Source organism: Giraffa tippelskirchi, chromosome 2 (genome assembly GCF_054371585.1).
Source record: "Giraffa tippelskirchi isolate mGirTip1 chromosome 2, T2T-mGirTip1v1.2.pri, whole genome shotgun sequence".
Classification (NCBI taxonomy): domain Eukaryota; kingdom Metazoa; phylum Chordata; class Mammalia; order Artiodactyla; family Giraffidae; genus Giraffa; species Giraffa tippelskirchi.
Genome location: NC_137276.1, coordinates 28,891,454 through 28,904,553, shown reverse-complemented (window position 1 = coordinate 28,904,553; position 13,100 = coordinate 28,891,454). Strand labels below are relative to the sequence as shown.

Here is a 13,100-nt window from a genome sequence, read left to right as displayed (position 1 = left end):
GCTGGCTAGATTGGGGTGGCGCCCTGCAGGTCCAGAAGGAACCTGCTGACCCTCGGGAGGAGGCCCCCGCACGCCTGGGGCTCCATGAGCCTTCTGTGCCAACTGAGGTCTCAAGGACTGGGAGCCCCCAACCTCTGCTGCTTCTCAGGAGTGTGTGCTCCAGGCCTGCACAGGGAGAGCAGGGATTGGGGAAGGGGTGTAAATGCTGCCTCTGCTACCCCTCAGGACCTCCACACCCTCCCCCCGGGTTGACCATCCTGTTCAACCCTTAGGCCTCTCACCTCTCCCACCCCTGACTGGAGAACTGCCCATTTCAGGCACCATTGTGAACTTTGGAGCCGTTTATACAACAAGGCGGGTGAGAACCTCTCTTTTACCCCTCGTTCCTGCTCTCAGCTGAGTCATCTACTCAGGTAGGTCTCCAGTCCTCAGTAGAGGTTGAGAGAGTGGAGATGGGATTATTGCCGGCCCTAGGGCTGCAAGCACTGTGAGAGAGAGATTTGGGCCAGGAGAGTTCACTGCACCACCTCTCCTGTGTATGTGGGCTGGGGGCCAGTCCCAGGGGCTGGGGTCTCCAGGGACTTCAGAACCTGGGACAGCTGCAGTCAAGGGCCCCAGAGATCTCCAAGCCCCAGGCTGCAGTCTCCTCTGTCTCCCCCTTCCCTTGGGTCTAAAGAGATGCATGAACATCTTCCAGCCTTGGGGACAGGACCTGCTGCTGAGAGTCCCACAACATCCCACGCAAAACCTCGGGCCAAATCCCGCATAGCAGTTTCAGAACCCAGAACGCAGCAGCCCACCCCCGGGCTCCATCCTTCCCGTCCCCCCTCACCTGCTCGCGCTTGCAGCAGTCGCCGGCCTCGCCAGTCTGCGGGCGCGAGAAGAGAGCTGCGGCCGGGGAATCCCCGCCCACGCCCCGCCGAGTCTTCAGGAATAGAGCTGGCGAGCTCAGCCTCGGGCTCCCATTGGCTGGGAAGGCGGCCAGTCACACCTCTCCAGGGTGCCTGGGGCTGCCGTCTGTAAACTGGGCTGGGGCGGGTGGGTTCTACACGCTCCAGTTCGAGTTCTGATACCCCATCCTGCCCTACGAACTTAAAGCTTGGATCTCGGCTCTCCCGGCTCCCGCTACCGGTTCCGTGCAGGCGAGCCTAGAACCGCGTCGTTTCCAGGCCAAACCAGCTACTTACTAGGGCTCATGGAATTGCCACCTCTCTGCGGTCACCACTGAGGCCTCAGCGAGGGAATGTCACCTGGGCAGAGAGAGGCGTGAGCCTGCAGTGGGCAGGAGCTCGCTCTGGAGCCTCAGTGTGCGGCATGGATGTTCTGTATGATGACTGAGTTGTGAGTGTATGTGTGTGTGTGTTTGAACGTTGCCTTCACTTGCATCCTCCTTCTATGTCAGAAAGCGTCTCTCTGGCCTTCCATTTCTGGAAAGGACGCATAGCAGGGAAGCTGGTTCCGGGCCACTAGAAGAAGGAAGAATGTCTGATCCACTTGCTTGATGCAGACAGAGGTACCTTGAGCTTTCTGCCCCTTCACCACCGGGACAGGGCCAGGGGCCAGGGTCTGTGATGCAGGGATACGGACTGGAGTCATAAGGAAACTGGGGACCCAGCGGAGCTAGAGGTTACAGAGGGGAGGATAGAAGGGACTGGGGAGGAGGAAAGGTGCGGACACTGAAAGGACACAGGCACGAGCAGAACCGGACTGTGAAGAGGTAAGAATGTCCAGATGCTGCGAGAGGATCTTATGGGAACCGGGGTAGGAGCCCAGGGGACCAAGTAGGCAAAGGCCAAGGTAGCCATCAAGTAAACAAGCCTGGAGGTAACCCTAACCCGCGTCCCTCTGGGCGCACAGTCAGAGGATGCCCCTCCGTGCCGCCTGCCTTCGCCGGGGGCACCTAGACCCTTTGGGCAGAGGCCGGGTGCCTCCCGAGGCCAGCCAAGGGAATGCAAGTAAACGGGCAGCTCCTCCCCTCCTCTCTCGCGCTGGGGACGCGGCCAGAACTGATTTTCGAGCCCGGATTGGCTCTGGGAGGCAGTGGAAGGCTGGGTCTCGGTAGCCCTTAATGACAGCCATAGCCCCCAGGCCCTGCCAATCCCTGGCCTCGCCAGGCGGAGCCCCCGCCCCTCATGCCGGTGAGCGTCACGCGTGACGTTACGAGTGATGGATGTAAAGGCGGGGGCGGGGGCGCGGAGAGGAAGACGAGTTTGAGGGCTGCAGAACCGCGGAGCCCAGGAGCCCAGAAAAGCGTGAGTACTCGCTGTGCCGGGCGGGGTTCCGGGGTCAGGGAAGTAGAGGGTTGAGGGCTGGGAGTCAGAAAGGGAAGCTGCCCCTGTCCTATAAGATTCAGTATCTTAGGCTCTAGGGAGATCCATGGGGCACAGGGGAGGTTGGTTAGGGAGGGAATGTTAGGGTGGGGCTCTGTGTGGTCACACATTCAAGTGTCTGCAGCTGATGGATGTAGGCTGTGTGTGTGTGTGTCTGTGTGTAAGTAAGTAAGTAACGGTCTTGGTGTGCAGGGTGTGTCCACCCTGTCTGCAGGTCTGTGTAGGGCGAGTATGCTGGTGTCTCTGTGTGTGTGGGTATGTGAATGTGAGTGTGTGAGAGGGGAGGGTGTGTCTGCCTGTGAGGAAGTGTGGTTGGAGAGGATTAGTCATTTTGTAGGATTTTGCCCAACATGGCCAGATGGCTGCTTCAGGCTTTCCTCTCTATGCTGAGTGAAGGGGTCACTTACTGAATCCTGCTCCTTTAGAGGCAGGTGGCTCAGGAAGAGTTGAGTGGGTGTCCATGCCAGCCCTGCCCACCTGGGGAACAAGGAGAACTTTGGGCAATTCGGTGTGGATTGAGTAAGATGGATTTGGAGAGGGAACTTGTGGATGCCCGCCAGCACACCTGGCTGGCTGGCATCAGTCCCCTGTTTGAAATCCGGAATAGGTAAGCTCTGGAGCTGTTGAGCCCTTGCTCTCCTCCATTTAGGGCCTGGAGTGTGGTACAGCTTATGCCATTTTTCCAAACAGCCTTGGGTATTTGTATGTAGGTCTCAAAGCAACTGGGGCCTAAAGCTGACATGAACGTGGATGTGTGATGCATATAATCTGCATTTTTGTGCATACAGAGCACAAGAGTAGCTGCACGGGATTAGTTGCTGCTCATGCGTCAACCACACACGTGTAAATCCTCACTCATGAAAATCTGCAGCAGGCCAGAGCAAAAGGACATCTGCTTTCCTGGCCCTGTTCTCTCCTGTCGCCTCCTCCAGTGGCTGTAGGTCCCTGGGCTGGAACATTGCCTAGAGAACAGCTCCTTCCCCGCTTGCTTACCTATATGGAGTCATCTTGAACTCTAGAAGGATTAGCAATAGGCCCAGGGATCAGGGAAGCACCACCGAAGTCTCCCCCATGTGGAGCCCTTGGACCCCCTCCTTGGAGTCCTCTGACTTTGGTCCCTGCCCTGCAGAAAATGGGTGAGTTGCCCTTAGATATCAATATCCAGGAACCTCGCTGGGACCAAAGCACTTTCCTAGGCAGAGCCCGGCACTTCTTCACCGTGACGGACCCCCGAAATCTGTTGCTGTCTGGGGCACAGCTGGAAGCTTCCCGGAACATCGTGCAGAACTACAGGTGACCCCTGACCCCATCTGACCCAGGGGCTCATTCCCTGCTATTCATACAATATTTTTTGTACCTATCTCCCCTCACTTGAGCGTGACCCTATTCTACTCCTCCACCCCCTCACTCTCTGACCCTATCTGTTGGAATCACTGACAACTAAGACACAGAACTTCAACCCAGAGGATTTCAGGGTGTTTGGGTAGAGGAGGTGGTGTTGATGTTTATGGGTAAGGGGCTGTTGTATGCTTCACAAACCCTCTACAGGGACCTGTCCCTCTGCTGGGCCTCCCTCTGCAAGGATGGAGGGGCTCAAAGTTGAGTCCCAAGAAATTAGGAGGGCATCCTCCTTGTTTCCAGGGGGAAAAACCCTCAGAATACTCCAGCCATTTTTGACCTATTGGAAACCACCATGACCCATGACCTAGCATTAGACAGAAACAGAAGGGCACCCCTCTTTGTGTGGCTAGAAGGGAAATAGAAGTAGGAGCCCTCTTTCTGGAAGATTTGATTCTTCCCCAGAGACAAGGAGCTCATTTGTTCCGAGATTGGGAGCCCGAGTGTCTGGTCCTCTGCCCAGATCGCCCCTGAGCTTGGTGGGCAGGGCTTGGGAGGGTGGATCTGCCCCCTAGAATTGCCTGTCAGCTCCTTGCCAACTTCTGCAGGGCTGGCGTGGTAATGCCAGGGCTCACCGAGGACCAGCTGTGGAGGGCCAAGTATGTGTACGACTCTGCCTTCCATCCAGACACGGGAGAGAAGGTGGTCCTGATTGGCCGCATGTCAGCCCAGGTGCCCATGAACATGACCATCACCGGCTGCATGCTCACCTTCTACAGGCAGGTCCTATCTTGTGTGTCTCCTCCCTGGTATTCTCTTCAGGCTAGAGGGTAACCTGATAATTAGGCATGTCCTCTCTGGGCCAGTTTGGGCAGAAAATAGTGGGTGGCTGAGAGCTTGTATTAGAATCTCTTCCATTCCTCAAAGCTCAGGTGTGTTTGCGTAAGGAGGGTCATGCACAGGTCACCAGAGCAGGTTCTGGGGTCATCACCGGGGCCTGTCTTGAGGGTTTGGGGATAACCTTTGGGGTTTTATTGTCAGTGTCCAAGGATGTGGGACACTGTGGAAATAAGTGCCTTTGTTCCCTCAGGAAGACCCCAACCGTGGTGTTCTGGCAGTGGCTGAATCAGTCCTTCAATGCCATCGTGAACTACTCCAACCGCAGTGGTGACGCTCCCATCACTGTGGGGTGAGAGCTCAACCCAGGGACTCTTCTCCCGGCTCTCCATTGCTCTGTCTTGTCCTCCCGGGCCTATGCAGCCAGTGGCTCAGTGCCCTCCTCTCAGCCTGTCCCCTATTCACTTTCCTGGCCTGACTGATGACATGAGGTCTTCTTGTGTATGCTTTGAGGGACCCAGCCCTCTTCAAGTGGAGGGATTGGGGCTTCCAGACAGGTCTACACTGGAGCAGAGGAGACGTTTCTCTGCAGTGAGGCCAGTCTCCCACACCTCAGTTACTGAGGATTTGGCATGTCCCTGAAGCAAAGAGCCACATGCTGGGTTGTTCATTTCTACCTAATTTCCTGGCTCTTCCACCCACAGGCAGCTGGGAACGGCGTACGTGAGTGCCACCACCGGGGCTGTGGCCACAGCCCTGGGACTCAAATCCCTCACCAAGGTAAATGCCCCCCCGCCCCATTCACTCTTTACTTACCTCCTTCTTCCCTTTCCCCTCCTCCACCCAACCTACAGGCTCCCGGTAACTCTCCTCGGAGTTCCCCGCCACCCCATGGCCCTGAGGGCCACTCAGTGACACCTTTCCTCCCCCAGCATCTTCCCCCACTGGTTGGCAGATTTGTGCCCTTTGCAGCCGTTGCATCTGCCAACTTCATCAACATCCCCCTGATGAGGCAAAGGTGAGTGGCCCCTACTTCTGGTGTGTGCATGCACAGGCTTATAGGCATACCAGCTGGCTATGCAAACTGCCGAGCCTAGTCTCCATCTGGTGCTGGGGGGATGCTGGGGTGGGAAAACCAGGCTTTGAATCTAGGCTGTCCGAGGGGACCCCAGGGACCAGCTGCCTGTGATCTGATCCCCACCCCTTTCCCTTCTCAGGGAGCTGCAGGTGGGCATCCCAGTGACCAATGAACAGGGTCAGAGGCTTGGCCATTCCGTGGCTGCAGCCAAGCAAGGAATCTTCCAGGTGGTGATATCAAGAATCTGCATGGCGATTCCTGCCATGGGTGAGACAGGAGTGGCTCCGTGGGGCACGGGAGGCTCTAAGAGAAGGGATGCCATTATCCAGGGGGGTGTGAGGACTCTGGGAGCTGTAAGATTCTGGGGGGAGTGGGAGAAGCTGCTAAGGGGGATCGCCCCTTCCTGAGGGTCCTGACTTTTACTCCATTCACTCCCTCCCTCCCTGCCCTGCTCTTCCCTCAGCCATTCCCCCGGTGATAATGGACACCCTGGAGAAGAAAGACTTCCTGAAGGTAGGTCACTTTCACATTTCCCATCCTGGAAGTAGTGGTGCCTCGGGGCAGAAGTGACCAGTCCCCAATCTTCTCTCCAGCCTGACCTGAGTCTAAGACTTGCCACCTGTCTGTGCCCCTGTGCTCCCCTTCCCTCTTCATTAATTCATTCAGCGAGACTAAATTGAACTGGAGTGAAGGAACACTGAGGGTGCAGGAGGAAAAGGGCAGGAAAGGAAGAAAAGGGTTTCTGTCCTGAAGGAAGCTGGTGTCGCTCCAGAGACACACATAGGGAGGGACCATCACAGTCACACCTGGTATCATGCTCATGCTGTCAGCTGTGAAAAACATTGAGACACATGCACACACACACACAGAGGCTCACACATGTGTGAACAGGACCGAACATCCCGTACTTTACAGCATAGGAATATAAGCTCTGACTCATTCGATGAATCCTTTATTCGCAAATATTTATTCAGTGCCAACTACACACAGACACACAGAGCAACAGATTGGTGGTCTCTGTGGCTGGAACAAATCAAGAAGGGCGTGCAGAGCAGGAGGTGTGTTTGGAAAGGGAGAGATTCATGCAGTGGGATGAGAGGGAGTGAGTGGAGGGTTAAAGAAGGCTTCCTGGAGAAACACTCCTGGAGGAAATGTAGGAAGTGATTCTGAGAGGTAAGGGTTAGGATGGTATACTAGGGAAGGTGTCAGCAAACATGCCTGGCTGGAGTGGAAGGCGGCCAGTCGCTGTTATGGGATTGGGGGAAAGAAAAGGGCCATGTATCAGAGGCTTAAAGGTAGAGCTGATGGGGCAGAACTGCCGTGGAACGGGTATATGGGTGAGGGGGGCAGGGGACACACACTGTTATGTTCTCTCTCTCCCCATAGTGCCGCCCCTGGCTGGGGGCCCCACTGCAGGTGGGCCTGGTGGGCTTCTGGTAAGTATGCAGGAAGATAGCTAGAGTGTGTGCGAGTGTCCTTTCTGTGTGAATGTGGGTGGGTGTTACTGCTTTTAAGATGTTTATATACGTCATTCATTCATACAATCAGCTGGTAGGGGTCTTGGACACCTGTAAAGCATACTGTGTGTGTTAAGGGGTGAGGTCTGTTCTTAAAGGTCAAGAGTCTAGTCAAAGGGGTCCCATATCCACCATGGAAATAAGCCTTTTGGTCCCATCTCAGAGTTTCATGCACATTTAATTCCTGGTTCTGTCACACTGGCTGTGGCGCTCTGGATCACTGCTCTGGAGGCTCTTTCCTCAGCCAGAACATACTATCATCGTTGGCTTTAATCAGTTTCCACCCATAGGGGCTGTCTCCAGAGATGGGGTGGGGGACTGGGAGGGAACACTCTTAGATCAGTGCTTCACAAACCTCTCTAACACTCTTCTCCCTCAGCCTGGTATTTGCCACCCCCATGTGCTGTGCCCTGTTCCCCCAGAAAAGGTAAGTGCTGTCTCTGGGCTTAGCTGGGGGCTTTGGACAGGTCCATAGGGTCGCAAAGAGGTGGCCACGACTGAGCGACTAACCCTTTCACTTCCACTTTTCCACACCTGTGGTAGTGGCAGACCTTAGGTCCCGTCAGTGTGTTCCAGGAAGGGGCCTGGTGGGCATTCAGCTTATCCTGGGGGTGAGGGAATGACTGTGATCTAGGTCTCTGGCAGTTGGAGGAGAAGATTCTGCAGCCTGGGAAGATGAGGGATGGTGGTCCCTGAGCGTGAGGGGTGGGCTCAGGGGACACTCAGCCAGCCTGCTCTTCTGTTACAGCTCCATACCCGTGAGCAGGCTGGAGCCGGAGCTGAGAGCTCAGATTCAGGAGCAAAACCCCAGCATCGAAGTGGTTTACTACAACAAGGGGCTCTGAGGCAGGGTCAGCCCCTGGCCTCCTTCCTCGCCTCCTTGGGCTGCTGCTTAGTGGAGCCTTGCCGTCCTTGCTGCTTTCCATCTGCCTGGTGCTGGGCAGAGGGCTTGGTGGGGGAGCAGCCATTGAGACCAGCGATCTATTAGGCTGAGAGGTGCCCCCATAAGCCTTTTTCTCTCCTCTGATTTCAAAAGGCAGGGTCACATAATCCCTTTCTCCCACACTAGTACGTCTGTATATGTACATAAGTGATAACGTGTGTGTACAGGCTGTCCTGGGATGTCCTCATGTCTGGCTTCCCTTCTTGGCTATCTGCCAGCCAGGGTACAGGGCTTTCTTGCCGAAACAGTTTCACCAGCCAAGTCATTTCTGATGGGACCTTGCCTCATCCAGACATAGGAGGAGCCCCAGGATCTCACAACAGAGATTGAAGGACATTTAGCAGGCCAAACTGGGCTGAATCCTTCAGATTTCTGTTTTCTGGCTCCCAAAGCTGACTCAAGAACTGGGCTGGTGGAGGAGGACATGTTGGGATAAGGGAGGCAGGGGGCTTGTCCCATCCCCCACATCTTGGAATGGGTCATTTCCTCTCCTCTTCTCTATAGAACAAAGGAGTGTCAGCATCCTGTACTGCTCTTGCCGTCTTCCCATCCTGCCCCCCCCCCACTACAATAAGGCCATCTTTGGGCACAATCCCAGGAGTTATTGGTCCACTCTGACATCATAACCTCAAAGCTAAACTTACAATCCCAGCACCCTCCCACAACCAAAAAGCCATGAAGGCATAGCAAGCATTCCTTTTTAAGAGCCCCCACAGCACCCTCTGACAGAGGGAGGCAGCTGTGGGAATGGTGCTTAACACTCCACAGGTGTCTGAGTGGCTGTAAGACACCTCAGGGTGACGAGGCCTGAGTGTACAATCTTAAGACAGGGGATTTTGTGTTCCGCTGATCTTGTTAGACATTCCGCAGCATCCTGATCTTAGTTCCTTCTCTTTCTTGAGGGTTGGTTCTGCTTCCACCCCCACCCCCATCTCCAAGAGGCAGAAGGGCCCAGGTGTCAATGGCTGGTCCAAAGGGGAGGTTGGCTTGGGGATGGAATATGTGCTGGTGAATTCACAGAGTGAAGAGTTGGACCTTGCCTCCAACTCCCGTGACCTCTGGCTGAAGTGGGGTGAAGGCCCCAGTGCGATCCTCTAAGAGCCCTTTCCTGCTTCCCCCAAGCAACTGCCAACGGTAATAAAAGCTATGGTGCCAATGTTATTCAGTAAACTGAACACCTGTCTGTTTCTTCATTGTCACTCAATTCCATGTCCTGAGTGCCAGGGAAGAGCCTCTTTTCTGCAGTCTTCTGTAGGGAGCCTTCTCTCCCTACAAAGTTCAAGTCTTAGTCTCTTCCCTCCCCATTTGTAGGGAGCCTCAGACCCCAGCAGAGGGCGCGCTGAGATTAGAAAATAAATCTTCCATCAGCACCCAGAGTACTAAAGTAGGAAGGATGCAGGTAGATGGCTCTACCTCCTATTCCCTTGGAGGAGAGGGGAGCTGCGGTGGGGGGCGGGGGTGTGAAGGGGCTGATCACATACCTACAAATCAACTCAGGCTCTGGGCTTCTTGGTTGTCTTCAGGCATTTGGCATGGGATGGGGTGCTGACCTCTTAAGAGAGGAAGGATAGAGGGCTAAGGACTGCCTAGCTCCATCAGAGAAGTTGTTAGGGTGCCACTCACCTCTACACACTCATCTCCTTTTTTTTCAGCCTAAAGCTCTCACAGTAGGTGGTCAAGAGGAATCTTTAGGACTGAATGGTCCCACAACAGCCTCAGGTGACCTGTTACCCTGGCCTAAGCTCACCCATTCCTCGTGGAAAGTAGTTTACTTGATGGACAGTAGGGGGTGACACTAGCTACTGCTCATTGAGTCCTTCCAGTCATGCCAGGCAGGCTTAATGAAACTAAGTGCTTTAAGTCCATTGTGTCTTTTGAGCTCCACAACCACCCTTGTGAGGCTAGACATATTTTGTCCATTCATAGCAAGAAAAATGCAGGAAACCCATGGTTCAATCCCTGGGTCGGGAAGATTCTCTGGAGTAGGGAATGGCTACCAACTCCAGTATTCTTATCTGGAGAATTTCATGGAGAGAGGAGCCTGGCAGGTGACAGTTCATGGGTTGCAAAGAATTGGACATGACAAAGCGACTATCACTTTCATTATAGCAAGAAAACAGGCTTATTTAAGACATTAAGAAAGTTGCTTACAGCTACACAACTATGTGGTGGTGGAATCAGGATTCAAGCCAAACTGAGTGACTCTGAAGCCTGTGCTATGCTTTTTCTTCACCCACCAGTTAAACTTGAGGTCATTCTTCTAGTTCTTTTGACATTCCATGGCATCTCCTCCCTGGCCGTTTGTTTACAGGACAGAAAAAATTGACAGACCTTTTACCAAAGCCACTGAAGAGTTTCCAAGCTTGAGGGTTTTATAAATGAAGGAGTATAAGCAAAGATTCTCATTCTTGATTAACTATGGGAAGACAGTTAGATAACCAGTTTCAATTGCATCCTGCCAATTGACAGGAGGGAACAGCACCAAGCCCAGCTGGCACCCTGGGTCAAATCATGAAACCTCCTTCTACAGTTATAGCTTTGGCCATTGGCAATCCCCTTGAAAAGAGGCCTTGCACCTTACTGGAAAATCTAGGCAAAAGAAATCCACTTAGGGAGTGAGGTGCAGGAATCTTTGTAAAACAAAATCATTAAGAACATTTAGTAACAATTATTGTACTCCGCAGATAATACTAAATCATGCTAGAAGACTGGCCAGGGCACCAGTGGGCCAGTTAGTAGGAAGGCTTTTCCACCACCTTTCATTCCTAATTTCACACCAGCTTCTCAAAAGAAAAAAAGTTTGGTTTAGGTTAACTTCACAGGTTCTTTAGGGGCAAATCCTATGAGGTATGCTTTCCAAACTGCTTCCACATGCTTGGAATTTTCTTTGGAAGCTAGCATTTGGGCAGAGATAGCACTTTACTCACTGGAAGTAATCTGCCCCATTCTTGGGTCTCCTCTCTTCCTCCCAGTGCTCAGACTCCGGGAATCTTCTCGGAGAACTTGTATCAGCATCTTTGGCCTTCCTCCCCAGCCTTCTTCCTTTCTCCTTGTCCATGTTCTAAGGGGAAAAAATGGCTTGGATCTGGAGGCCTGGCTTACCCTGGCTATAAGGAGGGGGCCAGGTGGGCATATTCTGCTCTTTTCCTTAGCCACTGGGGCTAATGAGGTCAACATCTTTTTTTTTAATGTATATATTTCCAATGGAGGCCAACATCTTTTTTCTTCTTAATTCTTTTTTTAAATTAGAGGATTATTACTTCACAGTATTGTGACGGTATTTGCTACCCATCAACATGATTCAGCATTAGATATGCATATGTCCCTTCCCTCTTGAACTCCCCTCCCACCTCCCTCCTATCCCAACCCCTTGAGGTTGTCACAAAACCCTGGCTTTGGGTTCCCTGCGTCATACATCGAACTCTCGCTGGCTGTTTTACATATGGTAATATATGTATGTTGGAAACAGGGGCAGACTTTATTTTTTGGGGCTCCAAAGTCACTGCAGATGGTGACTCCTTGGAAAGATGCTTACTCCTTGGAAAAAAAGCTATGACAATCTAGACAGCATCTTAAAAAGCAGAGACATTACTTTGTTAGCAAAGGTCCGTCTAGTCAAGGCTATGGTTTTTCCAGTAGTCATAAATAGATGTGAGAGTTGGACTATAAAGAAAGCTGAGCGCCAAAGAATTGATGCTTATGAACTGTGATGTTGGAGAAGACTCTTGAGAGTCCCTTGGACTGCAAGGAGATCCAACCAGTCCATCCTAAAGGAGATCAGTCCTGAATATTCACTGGAAGGACTGATGTTGAAGCTGAAACTCCAATATTTTGGCCACCTGATGCAAAGAGCTGACTCATTTGAAAAGACCCTGATGCTGGGAAAGATTGAAGGCGGGAGGAGAAGGGGACGACAGAGGATGAGATGGTTGGACGGCATCACCGACTCAATGGGCATGAGTTTGAGTAAATTCCGGGAGCTGGTGATGGACAGGGAGGCCTGGCGTGCTACAGTCCATGGGGTCGCAAAGAGTCGGACACGACTGAGCGACTGAACTGAACTGAATTGAATATATATATTTTAGTGCTATTCTCCCAAATCACCTCACCATGTCATTCCCTCGACTGTGTCTAAAACGTCTGCGTAGGACAGGTGGTTCGGGCTAGCTTTAGCTCCTGCCCTGTGGGCTTACGCCAATCAGACTATCCTAGTCCCGCCTTGGCTGGTGCCCTACTTGTTAAAACCAAGTCCCGTTTCCTCCCAGTCAAGCTTGTCAGTCTCAAGCCAACCCGCCCCCGCGGCCGCTTAGACGTAAGCGACACACGCCCCTCGTGAGGAACAGAACCAATCAGAAGCAGAGTCCCGCCCCTGCTGTGGCTCCTGTCAGTCCAAGTTCGGTTGGCTCCGCCTCCTCCCCGTTTCCCGGGCAACGGCTTTAGCGCCGCAGGCTGAGGATACCGTTCACTTCGCCTACCTGAGCCTGGAACCTGCGTCACAGGTCACAGATCCGCTTCGTTGATCATCTGGGTCCTGGGCCGTTAAATCCGCCAAATCCCCTCCCTAGTTTCCAGGTTCGAAACCCACGAGCGCCCCAGCGTCCGCCTTTTAACTTCCCGCCCAGAAATACTCGAGGTTTTCGAGGAATCACGCGAGGCCCTTCCTGGGTTCCAAGGCCTGTTTTTTTTCCCCCCAGCGGCCTATGAGGCTGTTGACTCTGCATCCTGAGCCTTCCGCCGTCTCTCCGTCTCTCTACCCTTGCATGCCACAGTTCAGTAAACTCTGCTAAGTGTGGCTCTGTGCCCAGCGCTGAGTAGAAATGGACTGTCGGGTGAAGAGTCCCATCCCACCTGCTGGCACACAGCCAGTGCTCGGCAGGCGGTCACCTCTTTGTCAGTCTCCCTGCATGTTGCACTGATCTCAGATCCTGAAGCCGAACAATCTTTCGCTAGAAATTGTGGAGGAACCTCGAACCAGTTGTATCATTTTCCCAAAGAGAGTCTCTGAAGCTGCCCCCTTCACTCTTCTTTTATAAATATTTTTTCCTTACTGGCAGCCC

At 53.2% G+C, this 13,100-nt stretch overlaps 1 protein-coding gene across 7 annotated transcripts; it reads left to right on the top strand.

Annotated features, from left to right (window-relative positions):
- Positions 1-2,192: 2,192 nt before the first annotated feature.
- SFXN3 (sideroflexin 3) lies at positions 2,193-9,218 on the top strand. 7 transcript variants are annotated; one of them, XM_081548017.1, is made up of 12 exons: positions 2,193-2,252; positions 2,756-2,937; positions 3,119-3,623; positions 4,277-4,447; positions 4,759-4,857; positions 5,210-5,285; positions 5,438-5,523; positions 5,723-5,850; positions 6,047-6,096; positions 6,970-7,019; positions 7,480-7,527; positions 7,849-9,218. In XM_081548017.1, the coding sequence occupies exons 3-12, from the start codon at positions 3,463-3,465 to the stop codon at positions 7,943-7,945; spliced, it is 966 nt and encodes a 321-aa protein (XP_081404143.1). In that variant the 5' UTR covers positions 2,193-2,252; positions 2,756-2,937; positions 3,119-3,462; the 3' UTR covers positions 7,946-9,218. The 7 variants fall into 7 exon arrangements, with proteins under 7 accessions (XP_081404143.1, XP_081404129.1, XP_081404112.1 ...); XM_081548003.1 differs by lacking the exon at positions 2,756-2,937 and having other exon boundaries at positions 3,460-3,623; positions 4,277-4,327; XM_081547986.1 differs by lacking the exon at positions 2,756-2,937 and having other exon boundaries at positions 3,460-3,623.
- The last annotated feature ends 3,882 nt before the right edge of the window (positions 9,219-13,100 follow it).